Source organism: Quercus suber, unplaced genomic scaffold (genome assembly GCF_002906115.3).
Source record: "Quercus suber isolate HL8 unplaced genomic scaffold, Cork oak 2.0 scaffold_234, whole genome shotgun sequence".
Classification (NCBI taxonomy): Eukaryota; Viridiplantae; Streptophyta; class Magnoliopsida; order Fagales; family Fagaceae; genus Quercus; species Quercus suber.
Genome location: NW_027069691.1, coordinates 450,010 through 465,293, shown reverse-complemented (window position 1 = coordinate 465,293; position 15,284 = coordinate 450,010). Strand labels below are relative to the sequence as shown.

Sequence of the window (15,284 nt, the reverse complement as noted above, 5' to 3'; positions counted from 1 at the left end):
ATTTCCATGAGCTTTTACTAACCTCTTTGGGCTTCCCTGGCCCAAATATCTTATCCCTCATCCTTAGGGCTCATAGACTTGTCATAAACTCCTTACTTTTTTTGTTTGCATTACTTTGGGCCTGCTGTAGCCTATTCTTACTTTTCTACATCATATACTGCCCATGGATTTGCTATTTCTTTCTTTTTGGGATCCCTTAAGCCTGTTTGCTTTTTCAAGGCCCATTTATTTATTTCATGGACCTGCGATCCATTATTTCAGCCGCTTGGGCTTAATGGCTTTTCTATTTATTTACTAGCTCTTTTCTGCCTGCGTTGTTGGGCTTCTCCTTTCTATTTGGATTCCCAAAATGATCATCAACAAATGGTTACTTCTTGGGAGACGAGAGATAAGCCATAAAGGCCATGGGGTGGGGGCCGAGGAGGATCATAGTGATGTATAGGTTTGAACACAAGGAAACTTCTAGATGAAGCATACATCACCTCCGGATTCAATGTACTATACCAACTCAGCTTGTCATATTGATGGAAAAATGACCCCTAAACAGTGCCTCCATAGCTTGCAGCATATTCTACTGTCACTAGTAATGCAGTGATGGGACAGGTATTTAAAGAAAGATCAACAACCCCTCGAAGCAACTATATATAAGAGGGAAGGTCCTCTTTGAGGGGGGGTCAGAAAAGTTTGTAGAGAGAAATAGGGAAATAGAGAGAGAAAGTGATCATTGTAGAACCGAGAAGTGTATTTATAAAGAACAGTTGCTCCTTGACCTATACCCAAGGAAGGACTTAAATAAGAATTTCACTTTTCCTGACATAACTCCTTACCTAAATTGTCATCCTTGCTAATTAATTCACTTTCTTTAATTACCAAACCGTGGCTACAAGAGATCAAAGTGTTGACCTTGACCACCCACCTTTATAAATTAGTTGTATTGGGCCTCTATCCTAGCCTAGTCTCTTCCGGGTTGGGCTTGGCTGATTGTTTTGCCCCCTACAAGTATTATTAAGTGAAAATGACATGTTTTTATTTTTGTGTGTGTTCTCTTTCTCTTAATTTTTGAATCCGATTGATCCTTCAATTATTATAAATCTTAATTTGGCATTCTTAGTTTTAGATCTACAACATTTCCAAGGTCAAAGCCTTTCATTTCTCCAAGAAGCTTTTTTGCTCTGAATATGCATATATAGACTACTAGAACATGAGAGGAATTGAGTGTGTAAAGATAGCATACATTGTGGAAGCTCGAAAAAGTGTCGCTTTAGGGGAGATGGGAGAAGGAATTCCCTCTTGAGTTTTCCTTTTTATTTTTCGGTTTCCACATTGAGTGTTTGACGATGTGCTACGTACGTGTATGTATTTGTTACTAGGGTGAGGCGTGGGTGTGGCCATGTGGGATTGTGTGAGTCTCTTTACTTATTTTATTTTAAGAAGTCTTAACTAACCATTGGTTTTATTCTGAGTGTAATTGGTCACCTATTTATTTAATTCATTTTAATTACTCAATTAACTAAAAACCAATTTCAAGGGTTCCTAAGTTAATTAAGGTAACTTATATATTTTGGGCGGCCCCTTCTCTGGGATCTTAATGCCACCTCATCTTTCTTCTAGAAGGTCCCCCATTTTTGCTTTCTCGATTTAGCCATTTTTCGACCATATTTCTGTGTTGTTGTTTGGAGGTTATTCGAAGCTCAGATTTCTTCAAACTAGACATTGTTGGAAAGATATAGATGTCTAGTTTTTGTTCTAACCCTTATGCCATTTGGAGCTACGATCACTAAGATATCATGCTTGGAAGGAAGGTGATATAGTGCAGAAATTTGTGTAGCACTTTTCTTAAAAAATTAATTCCTCTTAATCCGGAGGGGATATTTTTAAACCTTTTTTTTTTAGATTAGCTAGTCACCATACAGTACAAAATATTTTAATCATACTCTTTAACACTTGGACAAGAAACAGGCTGTGCGCAAGTAATGAATTTTTTATTTTCATATTTTTGTGACATATTATCTATTTCACTGTGGGATGGACCCAGGATTTCAAGCTGGGGGAGGGGGGGGGGGCCAGAGATAAGTAATTTTTTTTTTTTTCAAATACACATCCATATAGTATTAATAAACTATCAACCAAGACAAATACACAAAAATCATTGTTTCTTAATACGCATCCATATGCGCACACAATTTTTTTTTTCAAATATGCATCCATATAGTATTAATAAACCATCCAACTTTATCTATCTCGCTCTCACCTCTCCCTTTCTTTTCTTTTCTTTTTTTCTTTTTTTCCTTTGTTTCTGGCTTTTCCATTTGGTTTTGGGGTCTTTTATTGACTGCTGGGTTTTCTTCTTCTTCTTTTTTTCTTTTTATTATTTTTTTTACATATATATTTATATATATTTTAAGGTTTTTATGGGCTTTGAAAACTCCTAGGCTGGCCGGCTGAGATAGGGATGGTTTTTTTTTTTTTAGGTAATCCAGTCAAAAACTTGACCATTTATTATAAAATTGAGGCCAAATGTCCACAATTTAATTCAGGAACCCTTGAAACTACAATAGCAATTCACAGGTCGCCTAAACCTAAAAAAACTTAAAGGAAGAAGTAAAAATAAAAACAAAGCACTTATCACAATTTTTTTAAACCTTATATTAAATAGTTCAGTACTTCATGTCGACAAGTTCCACGGCAAAAGCAGAAAATAAGTGATTACTAGGCATATCGCAAACCCCAATGACAGGCAGAAGTGAGCCATTATTCTGGCTCTAGCTTTGGCGATTTCAAGGTGCACGTAGAAGCAATTGAAGGCTTGCACTGAAGACCCATTTGGGATAGGGATGGTTGAGGTAAGGGGGGCCCAAGCTAAAAATCAAGGGGGCCTAAGCTAAAAACTAAGGAGACCCAAGCCTTTTTTTGAAAATTTTACATACTAAATTTTTTTTTTTTGGGCTCGGGGGGCCCGAGCCCCTTTGCCTTCTACCTGGGTCCGTCCCTTTTCACATCTGATATCCATGTATGACTATTATATATATATATATGTGTGTGTGTGTGTGTGTGTGTGTTTGTGTGTGTGTGTGTTGGTACAATATTCACTTTGATGGGGCTGCTAGATATTTTGATCAATCTTGGTCAAAATCGGTCAAGCCATGGTCATACTTGGTCAAATGTTACATTTTGCTATAAATCTTTTTAATTTGATCTAATTTGGTTAATTTTCACCAAGTTGGAGCAATTAAAGTTGGTAAGTTTACCCGACTAATATTTTGACTCAAATTTTGTACTCGATTGGATATGGCTTTTGGTAGGGGACAGGGAGGATTGGGGTTAGTAACAGTGGGCATTGTCTTCACGATAATACTGTTGTAAAAAGTCATCATTATTGAAAACGTTGTCAGCTGCATGGGCTTCAAATAAGTTGACAAAGTTCACCATGCATGTGAGGACGAACCACATGGACATGGGTTTCATGGATCACTCAATATACTACCTATCTTCATCAATATTTCACTTTTCTAAAATTTTCTCCACTTGTTCATGTGATTAAATAGTATTTCATCTTCAGCCTTATCATGACTAGACAACCAGGGTAGGGATACTACGTACTAACACTTGCTCACGTGAATTTTATTTTTATGTTTGTTGCTCAAACGTAACTCTAAAATACTACTAGTTTAAAGCTTTTTAACATCTCTATATAATTGGAAATCTCTTAGCACTTAACACTAATTATCTATCAAACAAACAATGGGATATTCCGCAAAATTATTCTTTAAAGGCACATGTACTCTTATTAGCTGATCCTAAATTGGTGCTGGTTTTGTCCCTTGGGGATGAGTCTCAGTTGCCAATGCCATGTGACATAAAAATATAAATTCAACAAAATTTGTCCTCGAACACTCATTGCTTCTACTGTGTCACATGAAGTGAACCGAGGTTTCATTTCGACAGGGAAAGCACCTCTTTGTTAACAATTAATATTGTAATGCCACCGCTAGTTATTTGTCCATACGTACATTGTTCTCATAAGTATAATTTCCTAGGACAGGTTCTCGTAATCTTAAATTATAAGAAATAATGTTGGCATGCCTCTAAACAGGAATGGCTGGCTTAGAAGAAGAAAAAAAAGGACCCAGAAAGTTTCAAACTTTTTTTCTTTGTTTTTAGTGTAGTTAAGATCCAAATTCCAGTCGACAAAAGATTTTATAATCATTTAATCAATTATACTTTTAAATGATGTGATTTTATATTCTAAGTGAGATGAATGCATTTTGGCACATGTTATTCTTGGAGAACATATTAAAGTGTCCCTTATAAACGTTTGAATGCAACGTCTCGATCTCGTTCAGCCGAAAAAAAAAAGAGTAACATCTCTCTCTCTCTTGCTAGGAGAAGGAATTAGTAAATGGCGAACGAAGTTGAAAACATGTCTCTTGATTCACCATTGATTCAAATTTCTAAAGAAAACGGATTAAGCTACGATAGAGAGAGAAGCAGTGAAAAGATTAGTCAGAGAAATGAGTTCTTTGTAGAGATGAAGAAACAGCTATGGTTAGCAGGGCCTCTGATCACTGTAAACCTATTGTTGTACTTTTTACAAGTGATATCTCTGATGTTTGTTGGTCATCTTGGAGAGTTAGCTCTTTCTGGTGCTGCGATGGCCACGTCCTTTGCATCTGTTTCTGGTTTCAGCATATTGGTGAGTTGTGTTTATTATATAAACAGGTCTACTAGCTTTTGTTATTTTAGTTCTACTAGAACCTTTAACTCCTTTGTCTTTCTCTACGATATTGTTTTGTAAATTTCAGCAACCGGTGGTGCGATTTTAGTTTCACATTATGAATAGGTCAGGACTCAATATCTTCATAAATATTAATTGACCTCATTTTTAAGATTTTTTTTTTTAATAATTCAATTGTTGCAAAGAGGGAGGAGCGATGTGAAACTTAGATGTCTCTGATGAAAACAACAAAAAATATTGGTTGAACTAAAATCCAACTGTTCAATGTTAGATGTCAATTGAATTCATATTTTGAAAATCCATATTGGTTGAACAAAAATGTTGGTTGAACTAAAATCTAACAGAAAATGTTAGATGTCAATTGTATTTATATTTTGAAAATCCAACTATTGAATTACATGTTTTGTATGTTCTTAACATGCATGCCAATTTTTATGCTAATTAGATGTAATTTACTATTCGATGCATAAATTCATATTTGATGCATTATGTAATTTATCATTTGATCCATAAATTCATATTTGATGCATTATTTTAAGCTACAAAAACTTGAATTTTTTAAACAATTAATTGATAACATACCTATTAATCTTTGATCATTTTTAAATTTTGTAAGGATGGAGAATATATAAAGATAATGTAATCCAGTGGTGGGTTTATCAAAATTCACATCTAATTACAAAATATTGAGTAGTGTAATATTACTTAAAGTTATAGAAGATGTAAATTTAACCCAATCCTATATACATATAAGTATAACATTGATCTTAACCCCTACGCAACACAATAAGTGAAATTAATCTAATTCATAACAAATACTAAAAAATTATTATGAACCATATGAGGGTTTCATAACCTACTTAATAATGTAGCCTAGTTAAAAGATAAAAAGAAAAAATTTAAAAAAAAGTTGTGAACATTAAAAAATAGAAATGTATTGATAAGATTTATACTTTTTGCAATATACTATCCAAGGGATCTGATAAATCGACCCACCCAAGTGACCAGACCGGAACCAATTCGAAAAAAATCCAATCCAGTGCTTGTGGCAATTGACAGCTTCAGAATTTGATTCTAGTATTTCGAGTCTTGATTTATCTCCTTTAACACCATAACAAACCAACCCGATTGAAAACCCAACCAAACTCCAGCGAAATCTCAACTAGATCTGGCAAGATATCTCTAGATCTATTGAATTTACTGATTTGTTGAGAGATCACACTAGATTCAATGAGATCTGTTTAGATTTCCATCAGATTTGACAAGATCTCGTTGAATCTTCATGTTTTTAGTTGGAATCGCAATCGTTGCCACCTTTCTTGGTTTCGACAAAAACCAACCCAACCTGTGGAACGACTTACTCGATTCGACTTGTTGGAGTTATCGGTCAACGACGAGTCCTCTGTTTTGTCACCCGCCAGAATCGAGTCGAGTTCACGTAGAGCCTATATCTGACCCAAACTAACCCATGGACTTATATAAGTCAGTCATATGAGATGTTACTTTTGTTAAAAGCAAATCGCCAAAAGAGCATAGTTGTTAAAACGTAAATCATATTATAAATTGATTTTTGATTTTTCTGTATCGTGTATCATAAGATTAGGGGTGGCAAATGGGCGGGTTTGGGTGGGTTTGGGGTAGGCATAATTGGGTTGGGTATATAAAACTCATTTACCCATTTAAAACCCATTTAACTAATTCCTTATAACCCAAATCCAACCCAACCCAATTATTAATGGTAAACCCCAACCCACCCAATTACCCAATTATCAAAATTACCAAAATGCCACTAAAGTGAAAATGACCAAGGTACTCTAAAATCTTCAAAAATGACCAAAATGCTCCCAAAACCTAAAAATTACCAAAATACCCCCAAAACCCTAAAAAATGACCAAAATACCTCCAAAATCCAGAAAATGACCAAAATACCCCAAAAACCCAAAAAATGACCAAAGTACCCCTAAAAGCCAAAAATTACCAAAATACCCCCTAGAACCTAAAAAATGACCAAAATATCCCCAAAACCTTAAAATTACCAAAATACCCTCCAAAACCTAAAAAATGACTAAAATACCCCTGAAACCCAGAAAATGACCAAAATACTCCCGAGAACCTAAAAAATGACCGAAATACCCCTAGAACCCAAAAAATGACCAAAATACTCTTGAAACTTAAAAATTACCAAAATACCCCCAAAACCCATAAAATTACCAAAATATCCCCAAAACCAAAAAATGAAGAATATACCCCCGAAACCTAAAAATTACCAAAATATCCTTGGAACCCAGAAAATGACCAAAATACCCTTGAAACCTAAAAATGATCAAAATACCCCCCAAAACCAATAAAATGACCAAAATACTCCTGAAACCCAAAAAATGACCAACATACTCCCAAAACCTAAAAATGACCAAAATACCCCATAAACCCAAAAAAATGTCCAAAATACCTTCAAAACCTAAAAAATTACTAAAATACCTCTGAAACCTAAAAAATGGCCAAAATAACCCTGAAAACTAAAAATGACCAAAATACTCCCGAAACTTCAAAAATGGCCAAAATAACCACGAAGTCTAAAAATTGACCAAAACAACCTAGAAACCTGAAAATGACCAAAATACCCCATAAACCCAAAAAATGTCCAAAATACCTCCAAAACCTAAAAAATTACTAAAATACCTCTGGAACCTAAAAAATGGCCAAAATAACCTCGAAGCCTAAAAATTGACCAAAATAACCCTGAAAACTAAAAATGACCAAAATACTCCCGAAACTTCAAAAATGGCCAAAATAACCACGAAGTCTAAAAATTGACAAAAATAACCTAGAAACCTAAAAATGACCAAAATAGCCCCTAAACCTAAAAATGACCAAAATACCCCCTAAACCCAAAAAATGTCCAAAATACCTCCAAAACCTAAAAAATTACTAAAATACCTCTGAAACCTAAAAAATGGCCAAAATAACCTCGAAGCCTAAAAATTGACCAAAATAACCTTGAAAACTAAAAATGACCAAAATACTCCCGAAACTTCAAAAATGGCCAAAATAACCACGAAGTCTAAAAATTGACCAAAATAACCTAGAAACCTAAAAATGACCAAAATACCCCCTAAACCCAAAAAATAATCGATGTACCTTCGAAACCTAAAAATTAACTGAAATACCCCTTGAAACCTAAAAAATGACCAAAATACCCCTGAAACCTAAATACAACCAAAATAACCCCTAAACCTTAAAATGACTAAAATATCCTTGAAACCTAAAAAATGACCAAAATTCCCCGAAACCTATAAAATGACAAAAAAGCCCCTTGAATCTGTAAGTCGATAAAAATACACCCTAAACCTAAAAAATTATCAAAATCCCTTGTAAAACTAAAAAATGACCAAAATGCTCCCTAAACATAAAAAATGACTAAAATACCCATAAACCTAAAAAATGACTAAGATACCCGAAACCCCTATTTTGGTAATTTTAGAGGCTTCGAGTGTATTTTGTTCATCTTATAGGATTAGTTGTATGTTGGTCATTTTAGATATTTTGAGGGGTATTTTGGTCGTTTTAAAGGTTTAGAGGTATTTTGGTCGTTTTAGATGTTTCAGGGTATTTTTAGAAATTTTAGAGGTTTCACGTTGTTTGTGGCCATTTTAGCAGTTTTGGGTTTATTTGGGTCATTTCAAAGGTTTAGGGGTATTTTCGTCACTTTAGAGGTTTGAGGGTATTTTGGTCATTTTTTAGGTTTAAAGGGTATTTTGGTCACTTTTTAGGTTTGGGGGGTATTTTGGTCATTTTTAGGTTTCTAGGTTATTTTGATCAATTTTTAGGCTTCGGGGTTATTTTGGCTAATTTTTAGGTTTCGAGAGTATTTTGGTCATTTTTTAGGTTTTAGGGTTATTTTGGTTATTTTTTAGACTTCGGGGTTATTTTGGCCATTTTTTAGGTTTCGGAGATATTTTGGTAATTTTTAGGTTTCTAGGGTATTTTGGTCATTTTTTGGATTTCAGGGGTATTTTGGTCATTTTTAGGTTTCGGCGGTATTTTGGTAATTTTTTTTGGGTTTTAGGAGTATTTTGGTCATTTTTAGGTTTCGGGGTATTTTGGTCATTTTTTGGGTTTTAGGGGTATTTTGGTCATTTTTTGAGTTTCAGGGGTATTTTGATCATTTTTAGGTTTTGGGGGTATTTTGGTCATTTTTGGGTTTCGGGGGTATTTTGGTCTTTTTTTGGGTTTCGGGGGTATTTTGGTCATTTTTTGGATTTCAGGGGTATTTTGGTCATTTTTTGGGTTTTAGGGGTATTTTGGTCATTTTTTGGGTTTTAGGAGTATTTTGGTCATTTTTAGGTTTCGGGGGTATTTTGGTCTTTTTTTGAGTTTTAGGGGTATTTTGGTCATTTTTTGAGTTTAGGTGTTATTTGGTCATTTTTTAGGTTGAGGGGTATTTTGGTAATTTAGTAGTTTTGGGGTTGGGTAATTGGGTACCCAATTAAAACCCAATAAACATTTGTGTTAATTGGGTTTAATTGGGTTAATACCCATTTAACCCAACTAATAATTGGGTGGGTTTGGGTTTATTTTAAGTGGGTGGGTTTGGGTGGGCAAATGGGTTTGGGTTGATTTTGCCGCCCCTACATAAGATTTACAAACACTTCATAAAATTATTATAAATTATAGATATACATATATGTAAAAGGTAAATTTATTATAAATTCGGAATATATTCAACTAATGACAAATTTAATCATTACTTATGTAATAATATTTAACAAAGCTAACTAAATAAATCAAATTAACATATGTTATAACATACACATTGAAATTAATTAATCTCGAAAGTGATAATACATGATATATGAGCCAAAATATTAATTTATTTTCATCAGCTTGATTTACTATCTCTTTTCTTTCTCTTTTATTCTAATAATTTTTTCTTTATATTTCTTCTTGACATTCTAACTTCTTAGACTTATAACAATAATAACAATAATAAAAAATAATTATATTTTCATTTAAAACATTATTCATAGAAATGACAGAATAGAAAATAAATTTACAAATATGAAAGTAGTCCAAATTTTGTAAAAGAAAGAGAAGAGAGGAAAAAAAATCATGAACATGTTATTTTATTAGACATAATAAAGTATCTTGAGGTTGAATGTAATGGCATCAAAATTAATTTAATAGTAATTAAAATACAAATAAAGGTATTTAAATGATAGAAATTAACAAAATTTTACTAAAAATGTCTAAAACAAATTTAAGAAACTTTCTAATGAATTTTCACCATTTTTATAAAGTTAATAGAAAATAATAATGCATAAACAAGTATAAAAAATTGAGTTTAGTAATATTTCAAATAAAAATGTTTTAGTCTAGAATAAAATCATTTTCAACATAAATTTATAAATTGCACATTCTCATATAAAAGTATAATTCTTGAACCACTAATAATAAAGTTATCAAATAATAATAGATTAATGAGAGGGAGGTAATGTGATAAATTGAAAAACTATAATCTAAACTCAAAACAAATATAATATGAAATCTAAGAATGACACAACGAAGGAGTTTGGCTTGGTGGTTGGTGTGTCAGTATAAACTTTATAAATGCTTTATGATTACTTTGCTTGCATTCTAATTAGATTTACATACAATGAACTTGGAATAAAGTTATATAACAGAATTGGACCCTAACTATTATTGGATCTAGATATCTTTAACAACATTAAAATCTAACTTAAAAATAATCTGTTACCCACTCATTGTAGTGGCCACAAAACTTTAGCATCATTTTATAGAATTTTCTCCACGAACAAACTCATCACACTCAAAGGAATGCATTTTCTAATTGTTTTGGCTCTAGAAGTTTTTACTCTTACTAGGGTAGTAGTAAGGTAGCTTCTCACTCTCAAAATTGTGAAATAAAGGTTCTTTATATATATGAATAATGAGTATTAGCCATTAGGTCAGCAAACTCAGTTTGCTAATGTTTTGTTTGAGCAAGCACGTAGTGGTCGAGTTTTTCTGACCTATAGCCCCGTTTTAAAAACGTGGCTACAGATTTTTTTTTTTTTTTTTTTTTTTGTAGTGACTGAATTTATTATTTTAGTTTTTTCGATGGAAGGTGAAGTAAAGGTCTTAAGAACTCTTTGTTTTGGGTTCACTTGCTATCAAGTGAGTCTTCTAAAGCTTGATATCTTCAATGTTATTCCAAAACTCAACTTAGTACAAATCAAATTATGTAAATACAGCACTCACTAACACTTATTTTGACACAAGAATTAGCCAACACAAACTTAAGACCACACACTCATTTCGAACATAAAGATGTTATATATGCGCGCGTGCACCACTTGATCTTAAGTTATTTTGTAGCTCTATATATATTTGTTGTCTAGCACTCTTTTTTTTTTTTTTTCACATTTTTGTGTACGTGTTCATTTTTTTCTAAAGAAGAAGATGACTAATTGGAAGGTACACCATCCTTGAAAATCAAGCATATATATATGCAAAATTTGTTACACAATTTTATCATCATTCATATTATATTATTTTCTCTTCTAGTTTCAAATACAGTGTTTGAAGAAAACTCCTTAAAGTGGCAGTTTTTTGAAACATTTTTTTTCCTGTTTTGGTTTGAAAATAAGTATGGAATGTCAAGTGCATTGGATACCCTATGTGGCCAATCAAATGGAGCAAAGAAGCATCATATGTTGGGCATACACATGCAAGGAGCCGTGTTTGTTGTTCTCCTTGTAAGCATACCCCTTGCTATCATCTTGGAAAACACAGGGACCATTCTAATCAAATTAGGCCAAGATCCTGAGATATCAGAAGCAGCTGGAATATATGCTTCTTGCATGATCCCAGTTCTTTTTGCCTATGGTGTTCTTCAGTGCCTTGTCAGATTCTTACAAACTCAGAACATTGTGTTTCCAATGATGCTATGCTCTGGAATTACAACTATACTTCATTTCCCTGTATGTTGGATTTTGGTATTCAAATCCAGCCTTGGATATAGAGGAGCTGCCTTCGCGATTTCAATCTCTTATTGGATTAATGCAGTATTGTTAGCATTATATATCAAATTCTCTTCTTCCTGCACAAAAACATGGGCAGGATTTTCAAAGGATGCTTTGCACAATATTCCCACTTTTGTTAAACTTGCTATTCCTTCGGCTATTATGGTCTGGTAAGTTCTGCAGCCCACAGAGCAATATGACAATATGTTATACTAAATATACTATGTTTACATGTAATTGAAAAAAGTTATTAGTTGTTTCCAAGACTTTAATACGATTTAACATTATTTGTACAGCTTGGCAGCGTGGTCGTTTGAAATGGTTGTTCTCTTATCTGGTTTTCTTCCTAATCCAAAGTTAGAAACTTCTGTACTTTCTATCAGGTTCTGGTTGAATCCAAGGATAAGTCAATTCACTAATTCAAGTTCAACTTTATATATAGTATTTTGCTTCTTTGAAATTTAATTGTTTTTGGTAAATTCTACGAAATTGTTTCCTAACAGATTTGTTTGTTTGTTTGTCACAGCCTTAATACTGCTGCTATTGTTTGGATGATTCCCTACGGGTTCAGCGGTGTTGTGAGGTCCGCCATGCTAAACTGTATAGATTGAACATGATCCTTTCCATTTAACTGAAAATGAAAATAATTCATTTCATGGCTAAGATTTAATTCATGAATTTAACCAAAAAATAAAAAAGTGTCATGTCATTTAAAATATAAAAAATGTGGTATGGTATACATTTTTGAATTTTTAAAATTTTATCTAAATCATAATTGATCAATTTCAAATGTTTATGAGATTATGTTTTAATTTTTATCATTTTTAACTACTTCCCATTCTTTATCTTGTGTATACAATATATACACAAATTTAGGAAGTGTTTATTACACACTGTGTGGATTCACACGTGTAACATGTTTTCCTAAAAATTTATTATTGAAATTACAGTCTAAAACTTTGTCTCCTAGGGTTCTTACATTGTTTGATTTTGTGTTTGAACACTTTTTTTTTTTTTTTGGGTGTTTCTTTATTATGTATAGTACTCGGGTGTCAAACGAATTAGGAGCTGGAAATGCAGAAGCTGCATGTCTAGCAGTACGGGTTGTCTTCGTCATTGCCACTATTGAAGGCATTGTTGTGGGATTGGTCATGATATTAATACGAAACATTTGGGGCTATGCCTATAGTAATGAAGTGGAAGTGGTCAGACATGTAGCAAACATAATGCCCATACTTGCAACATCCAACTTCTTAGATGGACTCCAAGCTGTTCTTTCAGGTTTTCTATATGTCCTCATCACCCTATACTATTCGGTACTAATTAATATGTTACTATCTTATTTTTTGGCCTCTTACCCATAACAAATAAAAAGGGAATTTGCTTTTAGGATTTGTTTGTTTCTATGACAATGAAACTATCTAATGAAGTTATTACGTCAACAATCAGGCACTGCTAGAGGATGTGGTTGGCAAAATATTGGTGCGTGTGTAAATTTTGGGTCATATTATTTAGTGGGAATCCCATCTGCTATTCTATTAGCTTTTATCCTCAAATTGGGTGGAAAGGTAAGAAACATCTCCAACAATTATAATCATCATTTGTTTCATAAGATGATCATTGCGTTGTATTCTCTGACTATGATCCAAATGTTCAAATAGGGGCTCTGGTTCGGAATCATATGTGCACTTATTGTCCAAATGTCATCTCTTTTAATCATTACCATGCGCACTAATTGGAAGCATGAAGTGAGAATCTATTTTTCTAATCTCTCTCTCTCTCTCTCTCTCTCTCTCTCTCTCTCTCATACAATCAATTTTTGTTTTTTGTTTTTAATTTATTATCTAATTGAGAAAATGCGTCTTTCTTATTTAGGCAAAGAAGGCTACAGAGAGAGTTCTTGGCTCAGCAATTCATCCAGATGCAGTTTTACGTTGATTTATAGTCACATCTATAATAGAAAAAAAAAAAGTTGTCACGAACTGAGTTAAGAAATGCAAGATACCATATAGTTTATTATTTCTTAGATATTGATGTGAGGGCAAGAAATATGCCAATCTTGCTATATGCTATAGGCAAGGTTGTCAAAATCAAAATTTTACGTAAGATCGTGAGAGGTATGTGGAATCGTGAATTGTAGGATCGGATCGCGGATTGTAAGATCCTACATAATTTCAGATTTAAAGCAAAAAATACATTGATAATGACTTTGTATGTTGAATAATCACGTAAATTGTGAATTTATCCATAAATACTGTTTGTTCAGTTTAGACCCAACCAGATTGTTTAATCTAATATATTAGCCAAGTGATTACTTAAGTTAATTATTCAGATCTAAGTTAAACAATAATAAATCATATCATATACAGTAGCGGAAAAGTAAATAAATCCACAATATGATGACCTAGGAAAATCGATGAAATGATCAATTTCAAGGTAAAAACTTGGGGAGGATTTGACCTAACTATCCTTAAGATAAAACAAATCCACTATAAGAGAATCAAAGTTTTTACAATTAGATTTAACCCTAAATCTATTGCTACTTCAAGTAGTAATTTACTGACACGATCACGTACAAGCTCCAAATTCACGGATCCTTCTCTCCTTAGATTTATTGCAACATAAGCACTCACACTTGTGACTTGGAGATCCTACTCAATGGTCTCAGATCACCCTCAGTTGTTGATCTTTGTAGCAGCAACTAGGTTCTACCACCGCTTGATTGTAGATCTTGCTTTGGTAGACGCTTATGTAGTTAGAAGGTATAAAATCCTCTCAGATCTCACAAAGAGTAACACGCAAGTCTACTAAAAAACTGAAAAACGTAGCTAGGGTTTTCCTTTTATATGTGGACAAGTTAGATTGAAACTCTAAACGTTTTCGCAGGCTTGGGCCTAATTTAAAATTATGCAGAAATTCTTTTTCTGCGATTCTCGATCGATCGGGCCTAATTCTCAATCGATGGAGCTTGGCAAATTCTGACTCCTCTTTTCTGTAATCAGCTTGAACTTGAAGCTTGAAACATATACCTTCAAGCATTGTCTAACACATAGACTAGACATGATTTGTTCTTGATTTGCCAATACATACAAAATATGATTTTAAACATTTAATCCTAAATCTTTAGGACCTAACAATCTCCCACTTTGGTAATCTGTGACAAAACACACATACGAAATGAATTACTCAAATCAAACACCAGCCCAAATACAAAGTATTGCCCTAATACAATTCTAACACAACTACCAGCTATTAGTTACTAGTATAGACAACAGCTGTTGAAAGAATTAGCCTGTAAATTCCTAAAACATTGAAAACAAACCATAAACGCATGTGTGAAAAATACAGTAGAAATCCAATAATTAAAAAATGAACTTGAATTCCCAAAGATTAAAAGATAGATAGAATATCAAATGAATAAACATCAAATATACTATCATAGTCAATGAACCATCAATGTTTGTGAAACAAGAACAATAACTCTGAACAAATATAAAACAAATATACATGAAAATAAAAATAAAAAA

At 33.0% G+C, this 15,284-nt stretch overlaps 1 protein-coding gene across 1 annotated transcript; it reads left to right on the top strand.

Annotated features, from left to right (window-relative positions):
- The first annotated feature begins 4,302 nt into the window (after positions 1-4,302).
- On the top strand, positions 4,303-14,034 carry LOC111991664 (protein DETOXIFICATION 16). Its single transcript, XM_065780393.1, has 8 exons — positions 4,303-4,693; positions 11,383-11,927; positions 12,054-12,140; positions 12,284-12,340; positions 12,800-13,038; positions 13,207-13,325; positions 13,419-13,505; positions 13,633-14,034. Exons 1-8 carry the CDS (start codon positions 4,400-4,402, stop codon positions 13,693-13,695), a joined length of 1,491 nt encoding a protein of 496 aa, XP_065636465.1. The 5' UTR covers positions 4,303-4,399; the 3' UTR covers positions 13,696-14,034.
- Positions 14,035-15,284: the final 1,250 nt, after the last annotated feature.